The 22120-nt window shown below is 40.6% G+C and overlaps 1 protein-coding gene across 1 annotated transcript in view; it reads left to right on the top strand.

Annotated features, from left to right (window-relative positions):
• The first annotated feature begins 15857 nt into the window (after positions 1-15857).
• Positions 15858-22120, top strand: part of LOC102210345 (calsenilin-like) — a 57054-nt gene continuing 50791 nt past the window's right edge. The window contains exon 1 of the mRNA XM_005738254.1: positions 15858-15973. Within this exon, the coding sequence (XP_005738311.1) occupies positions 15968-15973 (6 nt within the window). The 5' untranslated portion in view covers positions 15858-15967. The remainder of the gene's footprint in view (positions 15974-22120) is intronic.

The following is a 22120-nucleotide window of genomic DNA, read 5'->3' as shown; positions in this document are numbered from 1 at the left end:
ATATCTCCCGCCTAGCAGTTGCCAGGAGACTGAGAGGGTTAGTTAATGCTCAGTGGCAAATTGTTTGTTTATGTAAGGATTAAACAGTATACCACGGGTTAATTGGTTAGCTTTAGGGATGAAGGATTTTGCTCTTTCAGGACCTAGTCTGGCTGTGTGTGCGTGTCCAAACTTGGTGGTATGCTTTTTACCTAGTATCAGTCTTCTCATTGTTACCACACAGCAACAAAGTAAATATTTCCCAGACTTTTTCCTTTGAGAACATTTCCCCATTTAGAGGAGTTTTCTCATCTTCAGGCTGTCAGTGAGCAATCTGACTTTGCTTTTACCTGTCCCAGTTGAATAAAGGATAAAGGCAGCCAGAGATAAGGGACAGCAGGGGAGAGACAGCGCAGATTATAACCTCACAGTAGACTGCCTGCTTTTGTAATCCCAGACTCCATCTGAATTTTTCTGCTGAAAGGGCTGAGCTTTCACCCAGCGCCACGAAAAGAGGATTTCTTTAATGCATTCATTCATGTCAGATAGATCTGATGAGATGTGCTTCATAACTCCTAGTACCTGAATGTCTAAATTCATTCCAGCACTCACCAGCTTTTTACCCTCTAATGAAATGTTCCACAGAGCCGTGCGTGCAGCTGTGCTCGCATTATTTTACTTCCTAAAGTACATTGTGTCTACCTGATAGAGCCGGTGCTTCAGATAAGAGCAGAAGTGTGTTGTCTCCAGATGCAGAGGAGCGAGGGAAAAGATGGGACTGTCATCTTAGGAAGTGACCGATAAAACAAAGCGACAGCGCAGCCATTTAAGCTGCCTCAATATTTAATTAAGCACTGCCATCCAGGTTAAGATTAATCACGTCCTGGAAGAGAGCGAGGAGGGTTCAGCCTGATTGGGGTTTCCACGCCTGAATTGGCCACAATTTTAAACGGCGTTATCAGCCGTGCTTTATAATAATGTCAGAGCTGTGTGTCTGAGTTCTGCTTAATGGACAGAGCCGACTTTGACAAAATCAGGCCACTCAGATAATCTGTCTGTGACTCAGAGCTCCACAGCGAGTGTGTGACTTTTGTGTCGTGCTGACTTGATATTGTTGGAAATCGTTTTTGTTTTCGTCTATCTAATTAGATTACAGTTACCGTAGATTGTGTTCTTAACAGATATAATCCAGAAGGTGATAATTACCACCCAGTCTTCAACACTGATTATTTGTCTTAACAAGCACAGTGAACCGCTTATTATCTGAGCCAATACTTTTTAAAATCTTCTTATTTAAGCAGCTCGAGGCAGCACAACTCAGAGGAACATTTCATATAAACACTGGGATTATTTATACGCTCTCGACAGCCACTTTGTTAGGTACAGCTGTTCAACTGCTTGTTAACACAAGTATTTAATCAGCCTACCACATCACAGCAACTGAATGGATTTAGTCATCCAGACGTGGTTTGGATGACCTGCTGAACTTCAACTGAGGATCTGAGGGGGAAGAAAATGTGATTTAAGTGGACGTGTTGTGGTTGTAGTTGTGCTGGTTATTTCAGAAACTGCTACTGGGAATTTCCCACACAACTCGCTCCAAGGTCATATGAGTTACTGTTTCCTAGGAAGACAACAGTAATCATAATTCAGCTGAAAAAAATAAATACATGAATATGAATTGAGACATGTGGCAGCCTGGGAGTGAGGACTAAAAGGCAAAGTGAGAGCGTTATTATAAACAGAATGTCTGACAACAATTATCTCATTTATTCTGTTTTAGTAATCAAATTTGATTAATTAATTACATGCCATCCCCTATCACTAACATTTGAATAAACTGTATGCAAATTAGCAGCAGAGCTTGGAGTTTTCAAAGCAACATGATAAAAAAGTATCAGAGAAGTCACCTGAAACTGAAACAAGTGCAGACGGAGTGAGTGACGATATATAACAGTATATGGCCAACACAAGAAACAAGTGCAAAATCCAGTTTTGTTTCACAGTGACACCAACCTGTAGACTGAGGCGGGAAGTAAAAGTACAAATACAAATACTTCCAGCCTCCAAACATCAAACTGATCTGAGCCTAAACACATGAAAGGCAGTCCTGTTAGTTTATTACTCACCAGAGGATGAAGCATAGAAACTCAGAAATGGAGAAAGATAAGAAAGACAGGAGAGGAAGAAGAGAGGTTAGAATTAAAGGTAAGGAAAGCTCACATGTAAGTCCTCATGTTTTAAAATCAGATGTTGTGTCTGAACATGGGATCTTTTTTTTCATATTGTGAAACATGCTGCATAGCAAACTGAGATAGACTAACTGTGTTATTTAAAGGCTGCATGTTAGTGCAGGATAAAGAGGTTAGTTTGCTGTACTGTGATGGGTTTAAAGTAAAGAACAATGTGTAACTGGTGCACAGTAGCTGTGATTTCATTGTCAGAGTCAAGCTGAGTATAATTAGAATCTACTGATATTATTTTATTATTATGTTAATACAGCACAAGGTTCAGTTAGCGTTGCATAAAAATAGAAACGTCCTCCAAAGAACTACTTTTTACTTTCTTACTTTGAGTACATTTCAGAGCCTGTATTGTTTTACTTTTACTTGAGTTAAGTAGTTGAATCAGTACTTCAACTTTTACTAAAGTATTTTTAATAGTAGTATTTGTATTTCTACTTGCCAACTCTGCCTGTAGATTCAGCCAAACTAGCTGATTCCTCCATTTCTGGTCTTTGTGCTAATCTGTATGGACATGAGTCAGGTATTGATCATCAGCAAATAAGCACCTCCCCCAAATGTCAACCCATAAAGGGGGCTTGACAGAGCACAGGCTCCTGCAGGGCCACTGTCAGAGATTAATCAGTGTCGCTCTTCACAAAGAAAAGTTTGAGGAATCATATCTCACCCAGGTCTGTGGCTGAACCTTTGGACCTGCTCCCAGTCAGCCTGTCGATATTAGATCTTGGTCTTAATATTATCATGTAAGTTCAGAAACACGTCTTTATTACCAGAAATACACTCAAAACCATAATCAAATGTTTATATTGTTTGTAACATGTCTATATTTGTTAATAGATGGTGCTCAGACGTAATTGTATTTCACTGTTGAATATTTTTATGCATTTTTACTGTAGTAGGCTTTCACTTCTTCAGGATGTGGACTGTTGTATTCAAGTGAACCAGATGCCTGCTGGTTTATCATGAGGTTGCGTTCCTGCATCGCTCTGACTCGCTCCCTCTCCTCTGTCTGGCCTTTAAATTGCTTTCTGGAGGCAGGGGATTTTGGCCAGGAAGATAAGGGGAATGGGATGAAAGACTCTGCCTGGCTGTCTATCTCTGTCTTCTTCTGCGAGGCAGGGGGAGTCTACTGACAGTGACGCGGTACATTTACTGAGACAGAGAAGAGAGCAGGTTGTTCTCGGTCAGGAGATGCCGGCAGCATCTTTCAAACCCATTTCACACCACTATCGGCCTTATCAGCAGCAACGAAACAAACCGCTGGTGGATTTAAAGTGTCAAGCCATACAGTGGATTCTCTCTGAAAATATCGCCTGTATAAAGTGCGAGTGCTGCAGAACAGATGAAAGCCTGTCCAGTAAACAGATTTATGTTGTCGTGGTTTGCACTTCTCTTGTCAGCCAGTCAGGTCCCGGAGGGTCAGTCCCGACTCTTAGACCTGACTCTTATATAAGCCCCCAGTGCTCATCCGTCTGTGCATAAGAGCAGGTCGCATGGATTATTGATGCCAGCAAAGAGCAAACAAGGCCGCACATGGCAGAGACATGCCAGTCACACACAATCCACAGTCTGCCTTGCTTCAGACTCCTCTCTTCAGTATTTCAGATGTTATTCAGTGGGATAAATGTGTGGATGTGCGGATGTGGGGATCCCCACAAACCCACCAATTTAGCTTTTTATGCACCCCATCCACAGTACATGCGTATCCACCTCCTCTTCCTCCTCCCTGAGCCCTGATTTTGCACAGTATGCCTCATAGCTGACATATGTGTATTTCTGACTATGCTCAGCGTGTTGAAGTCATCCCCGCATGGATTAGCATATTAATGGGATGTCCTCTTTGTCCCTGTTTTCTGTCACTCAGATTTCACAGCAGCAAGGGAGAAGAAGAGGCGATGCAGATGGGGAGGAAGATGCCCGCAGAGGCTCAGGAGCCACATCTGGGTGTAAGAAGTTCAGGTGGAACAAATAATTAATGCGGTTGTTTGCTCTTACTGTGTTCACCATGACAGTTATGTGTTTCTAAGCTTAGCTTATTTCCTCATTTTAAATATAGAAACTAAAGCACAGAAAGAAAACACACATTCACATTCCTGTTTGGACACAAAGTGGGAACAGAACTGAATAGAAATGAGCAATCATGAGAAGAGCCCAACACGTGTTCATGTGACCTCAAAATTTTACTCAAAAAAGCTTTTACTTAGTGAATTTTTAAATAACTGGCGTGTTTATACATTTTCAGACAAGTCATCAGGTTTTGGAATAAGTGGGTTATTTGTACGAATGTATGGACCCAAATGATTAAAGTACATAACTACGTAAGCAAGAATTAAATCAGGATTCAGGTAAGTTTCACTCTGGTAAGCATTGCTGCACAGAGACTGAGCAGGGGATTGGATTTTCCTTGACAGCTTAGTGTTTTTTGATAAATCCTTATAAGAAAGTGCTCAGTTTTCTTGGTGTGAAAGCTCCAATCTTGATCCAGCCTTAGCTCACCACTGGCAGGTGAACAAGAACTGCAAAGTCAGATCACTTGGGAGGTAAGTTACTCAGAGGGAGTGAGTCTCATATCCACCACAAAGGTGACGACAAACTGACAGAGAGTGGAGGTTTAAGCTGGCCTTTTGAATCCCAGAGTAATGAGTAGATGGGATGTGCTGACTGAAAGGAGGCAGGAGCAAAACCAGACCTGTAGCCAACTCCACCTGAGAGCGAAGAGAGAGGGAGATGAGCTGGATTCTGCTGGAATCCTAACACTCGGTGGATAAAGTGATGAATAAATATACACACAGAGCCTACTGGCATGGTGGAGAGGTTCAAAGAGCAAGAGAGAGATGTGAAGCTTTGCAGCTAAATAGCCCTTCATATTGAAAGGGTGTGTTCCTGTTTGTTTCTGGGATATCTTTATGCAGATCTCCCCTCTATCCTTTCCCTTTCAGTCTGTTGCACCAAGGCTGTGGAACAGTTTACCACTACAATTACGTTTGCTTGACTCTGTGGATTCTTTTAAAAAACAGTTAAAAACTCTTCTGTTCAAACAAGCCTTTTGTTGATCTACATTTTTTTTTTACATTATTTACATTTGATCTTTTACATTGTATATAATGTCTATTGATTTTATTGTTTATTTTAATATTTTAATATTTGTGTACAGCGCTTTGTGATTGCCTGTCTGCGAAAAGCGCTTAATAAATAAAGTTTACTTACTTACTTACTTACTAAGTGAATACCAAAAGTATTCACTCACTCATCCAAATCATTGAATTTAGGTGTTCGCTTCCACGACCACAGGTGTATGGAATCAAACATCTAGGCTTGCAGACTGCTTCTACAAACATTTGTGAAAGAATAGGTCACTCGCAGGAGCTCAGTGACTGTCGCAGGATGCCACCTGTGCAACATGTCCAGTCATGAAATTTCCTCGCTGCTAAATATTCCACAGTCAACTGTTAGTGGTATTAGAAGAAAGTGGAAGCGATTGGAAATGATAGCAACTCAGCCATGAAGTCATAGGCCACATAAAATCACAGAGCGGGATCAGCAGAGGCTGAGGTATATAATGTGAAGAGGTCGCCAACTTTCTGCAGAGCCAATCGCTAAAGACCTCCAAACTTCATCTGGCTTTCAGATTAGCTCAAGAACAGTGTGTAGATAGCGTAATGAATGGGTTTCCATGGCCAAGCCTCACATCACCAAGTGCAATGCAAAGCGTTGGATGCAGGTGTGTAAAGCTCACCAAGTTTGGGTTTTGGTGGTTGCCAGCACAGCGGTACTTCTCTGACTGCACTGTGCCAAATGTAAAGTTTGATGGAGGGGGGATTATTGTTTGGGGTTCAGGAGGACTCAGTTTGGTGTAAGAACTTGACTGGCGTGCACAGAGCCCTGACCTCAAACAGATATACACCATTGGGATGAATTAAAGTGGAGCCAGACCTTCTTGTCCGTTCTAAGTGTTTGACTTCACAAGTGCACTACAGGCAGAATGGTCAAAATTCCAACAAACAGACTCCTAACCCGTGTGAAAAGCCTTCCCAGAAGAGTTGAAGCTGTTTTAGCTGCAAACGGGTGGGCCGACATCATATTAAACCCTATGAAGTAAGAATGTTACTGAAATTCATATGCATCTGAAGTCCGATGAAAAAATACTTTTGAAAGTATAGTGCATAAAAAAATCTAACCTATGTATAATAGTGGCAGTAGTGTAAGCTAAAAAATTAAATAAATAGAGTAGCTTTTGAGCCTGGTTCTCCTGGAGGTCTCCTCAAAAGCGAGTTCTTCCTCTCCACCATCATCAAGTGCTTTCTCATAGGGGATCCTCTAATCATTGGATCTCTCTCTTTAATATTGTAGGCTGCCGCACAGTACAAACCACCTTGAAATAACGCTTCTGAATTAAAATTGAATTGAACTGTTTGATATGTGATGTGAGAAGAGGTGTGATGTTGCATGTGTATGATGCAGTGTTGCTCAAGCTGCCTGCCTGAACTAGCATGCAGGCTCTGGTGCATATTTCCTCTTCATTTGCACATATCAGAGTGCACTGAAGACAATTATTATCCTTTATCTAAAAACGCAGCCCTGTTTTCAGGTTTGTGATGACACATTTCTCGCCTAATCTGATGCCTTTTATGTGATTTACAGACACTGCTAAAAAGTGCATCTTAATCCTGGGAAGACACTGAATAAATTTCAATATTAGAGCCTAATAAAGTTATTAATTAGTTAGTCCTCAGAAAAAAAACTTCTGTATTAGTGTCTGTTCTGATTTAGTATTTAAAAAACTGATTGCCATAGACCGACTGTTAAATCCTTTAATCCTTCTTCTAAAAATTAAGTGTTTTTAAAGCCAGTACAAAAGGAAAAATGTGTATTCTTCAACTGCAAGTTGTTGCTGATAGTCACTATTAAATCATAGGGTTGGACTAGCTAGCCATAAAGTATACCTTATTTATTGCTGCTATGGGGTGAGGCTGCTGTGGGAATCTCCATTATGCACTAAATATTTCTTCTCTGCTCCCCTCTTTTCACTCACCATATGTTTATAGGCCACTGCTTCATGTCATTACCTTCTGTCTAGTTTGTTTTGTCTTTATCCTTGCACGTCCTCTCCTTTTATCTCTTGCCCCAACCAGTCACATCAGATGTCTGAGCCTGGTTCTGCTGGAGGTTTCTTTGTGTTAAAGGGGATTTTGTCCTTCCACACTACACTGACTCTTGTCACCAGGAGAAGAGGCAGCTATCTCAATGACCTTATATGATGGATCAGCATCTGTTCAAATCATGTTGAGCTAATATTTGAGTAGGAAATCTCCGAGCTTCATTGAGTTCTTCTCCTTTTATTGTCTTTTTCAGTACAATAAGACATGTATCAAGCATTAACTTAGGCTTCATGGTTGTCATGATTTATTTTTTAAAAAGCTAAATCCATAGAACAGTGAAATTAATATTTAGGCGTTACTCTGTTGGAGATTTGTACCCTGTACAATTTAGTAATATAGGAAAGTGCCTTACTGCACCTTGTTTCCCATCACAATCACATCTCTGTTTCTTCTCTGTCTGGGAAAGCCTCGGTTCGCTCCTTAGCAACTGTTTCCACGGCTACAAAGTTGCTCCTTGTTTCACCCCCATCTCGCCTCCACCCAAAGTCATTGTAGTCCTTCTGCTTCTCTGTGTCCACTTCCCAAAGCCTGGCGATGAAGCGAATGTTGTACCCGGGACATCAGTGAAGACTGCCTTTTAGTTTGATCAGCTCCAGTGGTGTTCCTCTGTGAGGAAGGATGTTACCTCTCAGCTTTTGGTGATTTTACTTGTCCTAGGAGGGCTTTGGAAAGTGTATCTCATTGAATGTGACAACCTGATGCCTATTGCACTCAGGCACTGAGACCATACAGCTCAGCACTAATGTCACTGAGACAAATTACACTTCATTGTCGGCACTTCCCCGCTAACTGTTCATGTTTCTGACTGTCATTCACACTCACACACACACACTTGCTCAGGAGGAAGGCAGATAAATCTATGGCTGTGTTATATAAAAAAAATGTCCATAGAGACACATGAATAAGAGAAATTATATACAGTAAAGGTTTGGGGGGATATTCACACAAGAATCCAAGCTTTGGAGCTACAGAAAGATCTATTTATATCACTCCTAAAAATAGACATTCTTCTCCATAGAAACATGAAATCCTTCTGAGGGGCAAATTATTCTCGGGCTGCTGCTGCTGGTGTGTGTGTGTGTGTGTGTGTGTGTGTGTGTGTGTTTTTCTTCAGCTTCTTTCAAAGGTGAAGGAAAATTACCAGCTGTATGATTCCAGCTGTGAGGCTCTTTCTTGGGGAATCTCCGCTCTCCCACTCCACCAGCAGCAGGCAGGATTTACAGTGCTTTGATCATCAAGCCCCATCCACCAGCTTTTCCTGCCTTCACATTGACGGGCTTTAAGCCGACAGGCACGGCGTACATTCATGCACACTAGCTTACAGTAGCAGAAGGTGGCGGAGGGGGGGGGACTCTGGGGCTAATCTGCTATGGAAAGGAATTGTCTCGTTGATGTCTGAAAAATGTCAGGGATCTAATTTTATCTCATTCGAGCAAAAATGCTCAAAAGCCAAATAACCCTTGTGTAAAAATGTTAGCATTTAACTGCGCTTATAAAAGCTGACTGTGTTTCCCAGTGCGTTCTCTCTGTGATGAAACCTTGAGCTTATAAAATAAAATGGTAGTATCACCCTCACCTGGTTGATGTTCACTATAAGCATATTTATCCCTTGCAAGCTGCTTAGTAACCCACCTCCACTCCCATATTCATGGTATGCATGCCATTTTTGAGTCAATCAGTGTCTTATCTGTTTTCACTGATGCCTGTTTTGTTCTGTCTTGCTGTAGACTTGCTGCTGATGTTGCTGCCTTGCATTTGTGAAAAGTAGAGGCGGTCCCTGCACAGAGCCATGCGGCCAGATTTAAGTGACTAAAGAGGAAAACATAAGCCTTCTTTTAACTATAGTAGTGAGAAATGCCAGAAAACTGAAATGACCTAAACTCAGAATAAAACAGACTAACTGACCAAAGACTATGTTCCCCCTTGGGAAATTCTGCTACAACCCCAATGACACATAAATTAAAAAATTAAAGGGACAATCTAATTAAACAACAAAAAATTCACGCTGTTGCTTTAATGCCGTTGTACCGCATGATGCAATTAAGCAATTAGTGTCCTCTGTGAGCTGTAAACATGCTGAGCTGGTCTCAGTGGATTTTGTTTAAAAAATAAATAATTGGCCACTGCAAAAGATTTAGATGAGTTTAAAGGTGGTTCAAAGGGAGTCCACGGGATATAATGAGTCACTGAATTTTTGATGAGCGGAGACATGACGTGAATCATTGAAGAAATTTTTCACATGACGCTGAAATGTTATTTTTTAAGAGTCTGGGAACAGTGATGCTGTTTCTGATGTTTCTAATGTTCACTGAGGCTACAACCACCACTGCCATGACCACAAGAACCGAAGGGCTTGATGTGTCTCCATATTAGTCTTAAAAACAAGCCTTAAAAACAAATTGTTATAATGTTTCTGGTGCTTTTAAGTCAGGACTCCAGAAGGAGCCACTAGATAATAAAATAGAAAAGATTAAGGAATATATGCTTAAAGTACAGAAGTCCACACTTTTTTATTATATAAAACAGATTTCTATGAATGCTTCTGCAAAAACAAAACAACCTAAGGAAGAAAATTACTCCATCCTTTCACAACCTCAAAATTTGCCCCCTGCTGGCCGTTAGAAAGGCTGCAGGTCAAAGGCACATGTGCATAAGCTTCCCTTTTCAGACCTGGAAGCTACGTCTTGCTTTCATGCAGTCTGTGGCCCTATATCTCATCTCTCCTGCAAGAATTCCCAGCTTTGCCTCCACATCTGTGCACTCCTCTCACAGGAGATGATCTCTGTGTGTCTGATGCATTTTCCTCTTTTCAGCAAAAACTATGGGTGTCCTTGGGGGGGGGACCAGCAATAGATTGAAACAGCTTGACTGAACCATCAGATAGCCCACCCAACACCCCCCACAGGGATCAGAGAGCAGCTGTCGATCTTCAGCAAGAGTGCTTTCCATCACGCTTCCATCACTGTGTGGTGCGAGATGCTGGAGTTCAGCTGTAGCTGACCTTTTTTCACTGATTGTTTGTCCGACTGAGCCGTTTTCTCCAATAACTGCCATTCTTTCTTGCTGAAGGGAAGCCAAACCAAGTGCTGAAAGTGTATTTTAGAGAATAAGATCTTGAACTTGGACGATTGAGTAAAATAAAGCAGACTTCTTGTAAAAGTGTTCACTCACTCTGTCACTCAAATATTAATCTGCTGTTTTCCTCCGCTGGCCTCTAAATAATGCTCGCTAGTTATAGAACAGGAGGTTATTTGTGGGTCACCCGCTGTGAACACAGTATGCAGTTGTGTCTCTGTGTTACGCAAAGCTAGTGAGGCAAAGGAAATATGGAGAAGAAATAACTGAGATAATGTGAGCTGACAAGAAAAGATGCGCTTTGTCAAAACTAATTTAGAGGTAACAGTATAACTACCAGAGTTATACCTTTCTGCTGACCCTCTGACCTTTCCACTCCAGAATATTTGCAAAAGCCTCTTTTCCACAAGTACTACTCTACTCTGGTTTTGCTTGCTTTTCCATTACATTTGAGTACCACCTCAATGTGCGTGGGGTTGTGATCGCAAAAGTAATGGCGTGATAGTGAAAGTCCGTGACGTCATTTGTGTGCAACACAAACACAACACAACAATGGAGGTAATTGAATATATGGTATACGTGCTGCTCAGTGTATGGCTTTTTGGCAGACTTGAGAAACACGGTGTTGGTGTTTTTGCTGCCGTTTCCCTCTCATGACGAGCCACTGACTAGCCAATCATCTGCTGACGTCACATTTTCAGATCCATTCAGATCGCTTGGAAACCCTGTCGAGTTGGTGCTAAAAAAGTACCTAGTAGCAGGTACTACCCTACCACCTAATTTAAAACCCTAAAAAGTTTTTATAAAAAGCTCAAGTTAAGCTGAGTAGGTACAAATGAAAAAGGGCTAAAAGTATTTACAAGTAGGATTTCTTTTTTTCTTTTTTTGCATCACGTGACAAGACAGAAATATGATAGTGGGATGCTTGTTCACCACAAGCATTAATGTTTTGCCTGTGCACGTGACACAAAACATAAATATTGCATTACTGTGACATTGACTAATTTTCATCTTTATACGGTGTCAAATCTGCTTAAGTTTCCCTGCCAGAGAAAGGATGTAAAAAGAAAGTAATCTGTTTGATAAAGTCCTGCTCTGTAAATAAACAAAAAGCTGAATTCCAACAAACAGGCGAAAGTCATACAGAGAATAATGAGTAACATGGAGCCAAAATACAAGAGGGGGAAAAAAAAATCTCTGAAAGACACAGTAAATATCATCTTGTAAACAAATCATAAGGAAATCCCTGGAAAGCTTGCCTACTTGGAGTACAAAGACAATCTGGCAACTGACAGAGGGAAATGGGAGAGTATATATATTTGGGAGAGTGAATAACTGGTTGGAAACAGGTGGTGCAGAAAAACTGGCAGGAAAAACAGCAACATGTGAAAGTAAAACTCAGCGGCATGCATGAAAACCCAAGATTACAAAATAAAACAGGATGTGACATAAAATAAAATAAACCTAAACACATGGTGATGAAGTGTCAGTGAGGAGTTTCTAAAAAACTGAAATGAGGACTGTGTGGTAGATAACACTGAGGTAGTAGACATCAGTCTTCGAGATGCTAATGCATCATAATGATTAATGCGTAAATATTTGTAAAACACTTTCACTTTCTTCATAATTAACTTTGAATTCATTAAAAAATGCTTCATCATTTGTTACTCTGTTCATGAATCATGAGGGATTACCAACAACCCTCTCAACATTTCATGACCATCCAACCATCGCGCCCATTAAAAATAAAGTATAACATCATCTTACGAAATCAATGTACTTTTTTTAACTGGAGAATTTTAAGTTATATCCTTAATAACAAACCACAAACGGCACATGCAAAGCAGCACTAAATATTGAAATAAGCTAATAAAGCTTCCCTGAGAAAGGCAAACCTCCACCAACACTGGATGTAAATAGAATAACTTTGTTATTGTTTCAGCTTGCCAAACAATGGTTGCTGTTCTATATATCAGCAAGTGTGGCTGGTCCTTTAACTCTTTCATATAAAATGCTTTGAGTCCTTTTACCATTACTATTTTTTTTGTCATGAACAAAAAATGATATACTTTTGAAATACCACTTTAGGATATCACAGAGATTAAATGTAAAGTTAAACTTCTTTAACTTTGGGCTGTATGTGGCCCACGATGTAAAATAAATTCGACATTCTTGCTTTAACCTCTTCACACTTTCTTCTCCATGCACCTTGGTGTAGGTAAAGTTGTGCCAGAAACCCCTCCTCTGAGTGCATTTTTTGGGTAAATCTGATTTAAAGTTGACAAAATGGAAAATGTTTCACCTGCTGAAAAAACGATCTTTTGATATGACTGAGAGCTTCTGAGCTGCGCTCGAGGCAAGGTCGTTTTTGTCTGCTTTATCTGGTCATATCAGTTGTTTATCAGAGACGCTCCCAACATTAAAGGCACTTTGTTCAAACCTTCTGGGCTGTTTAATCCTCCTGTTAAGTTAAACTCTATGTGATGGGATGCAGGATACTTTACACAAGGATTTTAATAGAAATAACCGAGGCATGGATTTACCATTAAATTATGTTCATGCCAGTTTAGTTTTCCATGCTGAGATAACATCCGGGGCTCACATCACTCCAAAAATGATGCAGATTCATTCTTGTGTTACTTTAATTGGAGGCTACACTGCTTCCCTTGCTGTGTTCAAGAGAGTGTCTGCCAAAGTATTTTCCTTTAATGTTTATTGATATAAAATGTCAAACCATAGCCTGTTTGTTCTTTTCATCTGAAAAACAAAATCCCCAAACTTGAGGCAGTAACAGCTGCACAGCACTCGGTGAAATGAGCAGTCTTGGTCTGTAAGTGTCGTAGACACTCGAGAGAAGTTTCAAAGTTCAATGAGTCTGCCATCATCAGGTAAGTGTCCAAGTGTCCCAGTTTATGTGGGACTGCACATCATTTTTATCCCTCATCCCACTGGCCCACATATTGACCAAATGGCCCACATTTTGACTGGCTCTAGTTTATAAAATTCAACACTCGCCAGACGTTTCAGTAGTCACCTTTCTTGTACCATGTTGGGCTCTTGTTTACCTTCAGATCTGCCTTAATTCTTCATGGCATAGATTCAACAAGGTGCTGGAAACATTTCTCAGAGATTTTGGTCCATATTGACATTTTACCGTCACACAGTTGCTGCGTCATTGGCTGCACTGCACTGATGCAAATCTCCTGTTTGACCACATCACAAAGGTGCTCTACTGGAATGCAATCTGATGGCTGTGGAGGACATTTGAGTACAGAGAGCTCATTGTCATGTTCAAGAAACAAGATGATCTAAGCTGTAACATAGTGCGCCATCCTGCTGGAAGCAGCCATCTAAAGATGGTTGCTCTGTTATTGTAAACGGATGGACATGGTCAGCAACAATCCTCAGGCAGGCTGTGCCATTTAAACAACTCTCGGGTGGTATTAAAAGACCACAGTATGCAAAAGAGATGATCTTCTGCATACTTTTGAGCTGGTTGCCTATCAGCTCAAAGCCATTCTCCTCTGACCTCTGGCATCACTGCAGCACTTTTACTGAGAGAACTGTGGCTCACTGGATATTTTCAAATCATTCTCTGTAAACCTTAGAGAGAGGTGTATTAATTTGCTGCCACATGATTGGCTGATAAGATGTTTGCATTAAAGAGCAGTTGATCAGGTGTACCCAGTAAAGTGGTCACGAGTATGTATTTCTGTTTTTGAGGGAAAAGATTTCTAAGAAATAACTGAGCGAGTGAACTAAAGCTTTTGTACACCAGCTATAACATTTGTGCAAGCCTCAATTCAATACCTCTTAAATATACAGTGAGCAAAATGAGAACTAAACTCATTGTGAATGTGTGTTTGCACAGGAAGGTTTCTCGTGCTGCCGTGAGCCTCTGCCAGCACGTGGAATCGTGTCTTTAGCTTTGGTGGCACTTTTATTACACAGATGGCCTTTCCTCATTCATCCTTCGGGCTATTTACATTTCTTGGCTGTTCATTATGCAATCAGCGTGATGTGTGAGGATGCTTGACCTGGCTTGATTGCTATTTAGCATCTCGTTACAGTCTCCATCTTTCTGGCTCTCTCAAGCGCTCTCTCTCTGCTTCGGGCAGCTTCAGAGAACCAAGGTCGCCAGAATTGATTCAGTTCCTCACTGAGCACACACTGATTCTCCACCAGGGCTTTAATTGCATTTCTGTACCAATAACTCTCATGACAATCACGTAATTCTCTCTCTCTCTCTCTCTCTCTCTCTCTCTCTCTCACACACACACACACACACACACACACACACACACACACACACACACACACACACCCTTCTCTTAACTTGGTACGCATAAACTGGCTGCAGCGATGATGATAAGACAGAAAAGAGACGAATGAAACGACAGAAACAGATGTGTCTTTTTGCTGTATTCATGCGCTGTTGTGACTCTCAGTATAATCCATTATGTTATTAGAGAGCAAGAGAGAACTTGGCACCAATTCTTCATAAGGCACTCAGCTAAAACTGGTTAGTTAATAATTTGTTTTAATGGACAAAACTGCTCTTTTATGATGATTTTGTTGAGAAGAACTGGCAAATCAGCATAACATTTGTTTCAGAATCTGCAGATACAATTCCAATAAATTCTCAATTAAGTGCTCTTACAATAATATGCACTGCAGCTATAAATATTGTTTTAGCTGCTAATTTATTAGGCTTTCCCTGGCCTCTCAACCATTATTATTAACCCATTATTTATCCGCTGAAAGCAGCACTGTACATTGCGGTAGATGCCCTCACTGTCGCCAAGTGTTTGCTCAAAGAGGCTGATTTTAAGGGTTCTCTCTGTATTATTGTAGTGTCTTTATTTTACAGTAAAAGTGCATTGAGACAATGCAGATGTGATTTGGTGCTATATAATTAAACTAGACTGAACTGAGTATAACATATTGTAGCACACTGACTGAAGTGTAATATTCAGTCCTCTGGAGGGACCTGGCAACCAAAAAAAGTTAATTAAAGCCTTCTAAAAAAAAACATGAACATGTAAAGAAACCATTAGTTAGAGCGTAAAATCAGTATTGCAGCAGCGATACTATCAGCTCGAAAGGAAAAAGCATGAACAAAAGTGCATCACAGAATGTGTGTTAAATATTCTGCATATGCTATTTCAGACAACATCAACATCCCAGCGGAATTAAACCCACGGCCAGCCTGTTGACTTCACATCATCAGGCTGTAAGTCCACTTGTTTCCTCCATCCTCCAGCTGCACCCCTTACCCCACCCCCCGCCTCTTCTGTGGATCTCTCTCTCTCTCTCTCTCTCTCTCTCTCTCTCTCTCTCTCTGTGTGTGTGTGTGTGTGTGTGTGTGTGTGTGTGTGTGTGTGTGTGTGTGTGCGCGCGCGCGTGCATTCCTTTGCATCCAGAGCAGCGGCAGTCGGAGGTTGAGAATCCGCGCAGAGAGGACACACTCTGCAAAAATCAGCTATTGTCGCCGTTACAACACAGGAAAGCATGCAGGTAAGATCAACATCGAATGATTATTTTCTGTAATCGGGCATTTAATTAAAAAAGGCGGCTTTTCTGCAGGTTGCAAAAGCAAAAACGCGTCTTAAGTTGAATTAACGCGCGGCATCTCCTCTACCGGCTACTTGTTGGCTTGATTTATATTTTAACCAATTTTTTTTTCTTTCTTCGCGGACCTCGTTGGCTCATTCCCTCTCACTTTTGCCGAGAGCTGAGTTTCTGAGTGAAGTTATGTAATTGCAGCTGTGGAAGCTGCCTGTGGAGGAGACGCTTCGCTTTTAGCGCGCAGCAGAAATCCTGCAGACAGCAAGTGTCACTTGGCATCACGTCTCCCACCGCGACTTTTGCTCCCTGTCATCAAATTCTTTTTAACGTGTGGTTTATATATGTCATTATTAATGTGTGTGCGTGAAATAGACGTCCTTTATGTGATTCACTCGTGACTTCAAATCTGTAATAATCCTCGATTCTAACGAAAGAGTGGGATTGTGTTGGTAATTCTGCCGGTGTGTGTGTTTTCCTCCATGCTGATGAATCAGTTTAGGAGCTCAGATCTCAACAACAAGCAGCCTCTGAGTCTAAATCCGAGGTAATAGACTGTAAAGTGAAAGCCCAGCCTCCCCAAAGTGACTTCTACCACCTTGCAAGGCAGTGCTCATTAATTCTCCCAGAAAGAACAAGTTTCTCCCTTTATGGCTGTTTTTTTTTTAATATAGCCGGCTGGAAAACAAAGCAACCCTGTGCAAAATATAATTTAAGAAAGGAGAGACACACATCATTCAGCAGGAGACGGGAGGCTGCAACATGTGTGTAACAGTTTCAACATAAAATTCTGATAATCTCAGACAGGAGCTGGTAGTCACACGCAAACAACTCACAAGTGCATTGAGCTCTGAGTGGGGAGATTTTGATTGGTTGGAGTACAAGCTTGTGGACAGTGCAGAGCCTCTTTGAGATTGATGATACTCATCATCGGTCACTCCGTGGGTCAATAAGTCAGTCAGTAAATTGATCAATAAATCACATGAACATCAGATGGAGAGCTGAGGTCTGTGTGCATGGACGTATGCGTGGACACTCGTGGTTCTTTCAGTCATCATGCTGTATGTATGATGTTTAAGATGAAAAATACCTAATGCATGGGCACAAAGTACAAAAAGAGAAGCAAATTCTGACATTTCATGGACAAAGCATTGCTTGCCATTTTTTCCTTTCTGCATTTAGCAGCTGTTATTTGCTCCAGTTTGGTACCTCCTGTAGGTCGACTGTTGCAGGACCTCTACCTCATCATTTCATCTCTCCTTTCTCTCTGGCTATTGACATGCAGGTGTTTGAATTAAATCACGCTGTGAGGGAGCTGGGCACCTGCTGTTTCAGTGGGTGACTCACTTCAGTTTATTATTTGCTGTAAAATGACTGCGTGATCAATATTGTTGGTAGTTGTTTTCTCATTCTGAGTCATTTTCAGCAATATCAGAGTGCCTGTTGAAAGAGTGAGCCTGACATTTTTATATTTTATGCCACACTCCACCTCAGTTTGAAAAATATTCATTTGGATAATGATAAATGTGAATTTACTCAGTGCTTTTATTCTCTCCTGTTGTTCTTTCGTCTGGTTTAATGCTTGTTTGATACCTGAGTAATGTTTACTTAAAACTTCCAAGGTCTGGTGTTTTAGGAAATTATCTCAGTTTTTTAAAATGTCAGTAAAAAACTGAACACAGTGACATAGTTTAAAACTTATATTTAACTAAAAATGGTATAAAGAAATGACTGAAACTAAGAAACACTGGCTGTTTGAAAAAAATACATGTTCAGTTAGAATTTGATTCCACCACTAAATGTCCCCAAAACTGTGAAAGCTGTAAAAAAAATATCACCTGGTGGAACACTTTGTAGTTGATGCAGTTAATTAGTAAAACGACCGGCTCTATGAGAATATCCTAGAGAGGCTGAGTCTTTCACCTCTGTGGGACAGGACGCACGGGCAAGTGGTTTAATCATTTAGGAATCACGTTTTCATTATTAAGAGAATTTTAGGATATTGTTATCGGTGGTACAGCGACAAGGCTGAAAACCAAAATAGCATGGCTGTGATCTTAAGGATCTAAGATAGTGCTGCATTTAAAACTGACATGATTCTGTGGCGGAAATTACTGTCAGTGCAGCTCGTTGTTACATCTACTGATGCAAATTAAAATTCAACCGTGCAAAAAGGAAAAACAAACCCAGATAGGCCCTCATTTTTGGCCCTGAGTTCATGTAAGATGGACTGAAAAAAGTGGAGAACTGTCCTGAAAGCTGTGTGACCAACGGCAAATTTTTCCAGAATTGACTGTTTTTGAAAATCATAGACACTGAGCCCTGCAGTCTAAAGAGGAGAGCAACCATCTGGATTATCATCAGCGTACAGTTTAAAAGCCAGAGTCTGTGTATTAGTGCACATCACACTGGCAATTGAGGATCTTTGAAGGCGTCATTAAAGCTGTGTGATGCACATTTAAGAGCAAAATATGCTGCCATTCAGACTTTTTCTTCTTTAGGAAGTCTTTGCGTATTTCAAACTAACCTACAATTCAGACCTGTCATCCAGTGAAAACATTTGGTGTTTATTCTTTTTAATTTTTACTTTTGGAATTTTAGCCTTCATTTGACAGGACAGGGCAGACAGTTAACAGGAAAGTGGAGAGCGAGGGGGAGAATGACACGCAGGAAATGATCTGGGGCAGACTCAAACCAGGCCCAAGCAATGAGGACTTCAGCCTTTGGTACATCAGACACCAGTTCAACCAGGTGAGCTGTAGCAGCAATCCTTCTGGTGTATTATGAAACAAGCAAACAAACAAAAAAAATGTGACAAAGGAGGCCCTGAACTATTAAACAGCTAAAATCTCACATCAAACAAAAGTGGGAAAACTTTTGACTTGTCAAACTTCAAGAACAAGAAGAGGTGACTGCTTTTTGAAAACAAAATATTCAAAATGTGTATAAAAGAATATTTGTAGCCAACTATAAATAGTACGTGAAATGTATGCATTTTTTTTCTTCTTTTTTTTTCTGCTCATTCTGTTGGTTTTTGTCTTTTGCCCTTCTCCCCCGTCCCTCTTCTCAGCTGTTTCTCTTTCCCTCTTTCTTTCTCCCCTTCTTTCCCCCAGTGTCAATTTGGTAAAGTAAATCCGTTGGGCATCTTTCTTTGCCTTTAGACAACAATTCTGATGGCAAAAGAGCCAAACGGGACAGGCCAAAAAAAAAAAAAAAGAAAAAAAAAAAGAAAGAAAACAAAACAAAACAAAATATTCAAAATGTGTATAAAAGAATATTTGTAGCCAACTATAAATAGTACGTGAAACGAGTATTGAGGGGTGGACTCAAACCTCATGTCTGCACATTCCTGCCAAACCTATGTTTTGTTGACCCTGTTAGCTTCCCCAACATCCTCCTTAATCACTAATATCCCCTAATTACCTTTTTAGCTCTTAAAGTAACAATGTGTAAAAACTCTAAGCTGTGAACTGAGTTCAATTTTCAATTATGTTTATTTTTAACTCCCAATTCAAGTGCAGAATCCTAGCCACTGTGGCTGTTATAGGATAAACATGTTTTAGTCAGCAAAAGAGATGTTGCCAACCAACATGTTTCTAATACCGTTAGGACTGGATCTGGAGCCGGCCCAGAGTTCTTTCCCTATCTGTAGAAGGTTGTAAGTCTGCTGTTTACCTCAGCTGTCAATGCCAGGTTAAAATTGTCCACCTTTAGTTACTGTGGACGAAGATGTCAAACTTTGTGGAAGGAGTCCAATACGGGTCCGACACATTCACTTCTGAACAATGAGAGTCGTACTGAGGTGAGCTGTTCAGGATATGCTGACCTGTTGGTAGCGCTGCTGTTTTTGTCACTGTTAGCTACTATTAGCCTCTGTTAGCTGCAGTTGATGGCAATAGTGAAAAGCTCTTTTAAGTAGCTGTAACACTGCTGGAATCTGATGTTTAGTGAATAAACACTCAGATGTGATGATTTAAATTAAAAAATAGGCCACTGAAAATACTTTTTTTCTGTTAGTCAGTCTTAGACTAACCCTAAATCTAACCCTAATTTCAAGTTAGCCAAAATTTCAAGATAATAATGCAAAATTTTGAGTTATGAATGGCAAAAATTGTTTGTTTGTTTGTTTGTTTGTTTGTTTGTTTGAATTGCAGAAACTTCCATAGGTCTGGGATGGAAAACAGCCCGCAGTCATACTTCTCCCTGTTATAAGAGTTTTTATTTAAATCTTTCTACTACTGTACTGCAAGTAAAGACCACAAAACAAGTATTTTATAGTGGAATTTTGCTTTAGGGGAGTGTACCCATCATAGCTATTACACACACATAAGCCTGCAAGATGAGTGAATCTGTGGTAGACAGGCTGACGGCAACACACCCACCCTCACCCTCATGCTGCACCTGATACTGTGTCTTCGGGACCCACCTGCTCAATAGGTGGGGTGATTGGAAGTTGTAGACTCATTAAATAATTTACCAGGTCTGGTAACTGTATCCGTTGAAGTGGGAACAGGGATGGGCACCGCACAGTTCTGATCAAACTTCATCAGCAAACACAAAAGAGAGCTTCTGAAAAACAACAGAAAACTTTTAGCTCACCAAGGTCAAGTTGTTTTGTTTTGTTTTTCCAAAGTCTTCCATTTGTCTTATGATTACCATAGCTTATATTACCAGGAAGCTACACACACACACACACACACAGAGCCAACTTCATATTACCAAGAAAAACGGAGTATTATTGACCTAAAAGGGTAAAAATGCAGTGAGGTGCAAAGATGCTGCTGAAGAATATCAATCACTGATCAGTATGTGTTGTTATTATCTGCCAGTATTTTTATCGACCTGTCCGGAGAAGAACGAAGCAATGTGATATGTTTCGGACTGACTGGTGTGTGTGTGTGTGTGTGTGTGTGTGTGTGTGTGTGTGAAGGAGGAGGGGCTGATAATTGAAACATGTCTCTTCTGTAGCTCTGAGCCTCCCCAGAGTATTAATTCTTTCACCACATGCAGGCTCACACATCAATATAAGTCTCACTCTTGCTCTTCTCTGACACACACGCACACGTGCGCACACAAACACACACAGCATGCAGTCCATATGGATGTGCTATCCTCCCACAGACACAATGATTCGCTTTGACAGCGTTTAGGACACAAATAGTATCAGCTGTCGACCGTCAGCCTGCTTTCATATTTCATAATTTCGTCATCATGCTGCTGACTTCACATATAGAGCCGCACTGTGCCACATCGCAACAACAGTAATGCAGATATTTTCTGTCTGCTTACAGTAAAGGTTACAGCTCTGCTTGCTGCCTTCTTCAGAAATCTGAGAACAGAATTGGGCTCATTGTCAAAGCTTTATCACTTTATCACCTATTTATTTGGTTCAGATGCTGTATATGCAGTTGGGTGTGTGATTTACTTTATCTGGCAAATGACTTTACAAAGAGAAGGAGGGGTATTGCATACACAGTTGACAGGATCTCATCGAACAAAGAGACAGAAGCTAGAAGGAAACAAACCAGTCAAGAAGAAGATGAACTAATATAAATGCACCAATCATTATCATCCTCTGTAATGACACGTATGAGGGCTTTCTGATCTCTTGTCACTACTGGCAGCACAACAATTGCTGTCTGTGCTTTACAAAATCAATACATTGGCTGTATCAATATTTGACTGTTACGTAACTGTGCAGTGCATTTCCACCATTATAACTGTGCCTTCATTAGGTTTAGACCCAATCAAAAATGAAGACATTTTTAAAAGAATTAATGGTGGAAGCTCATATTAAAAATGATAAAAGTAATTAATGAGCTCAACTTGCAAGAACATCACTTTTAATTTTGGATATTAATGTCAGAGAGAGGTTATCAATATGATAATTTCAGACATACACTGTCCCTATGGGTATAGCAGCCTGTCAAACCTCCCGCTCTGTTTGGTAGGCTCAGCCACTCAGAAGAGACTTGGTTTAAGCTGAGGGTTGGCTTAAAGGGGGAGGAGCTAAATAAAAAAAGCATATTTCAGACTGCTCAGAATCCCAGTAGATAAGTAAGGCTACTCCTGTTTGCTGGAGAAAAAGAATTGAGGTCT

The sequence above is a fragment of the Pundamilia nyererei genome, unplaced genomic scaffold (assembly GCF_000239375.1).
Source record: "Pundamilia nyererei isolate P.nyererei 1_Seehausen unplaced genomic scaffold, PunNye1.0 scaffold00082, whole genome shotgun sequence".
Taxonomy (NCBI): Eukaryota; Metazoa; Chordata; class Actinopteri; order Cichliformes; family Cichlidae; genus Pundamilia; species Pundamilia nyererei.
Note: the sequence above shows the minus strand (reverse complement) of the source record. Positions and strands in the feature narration are given on the sequence as shown.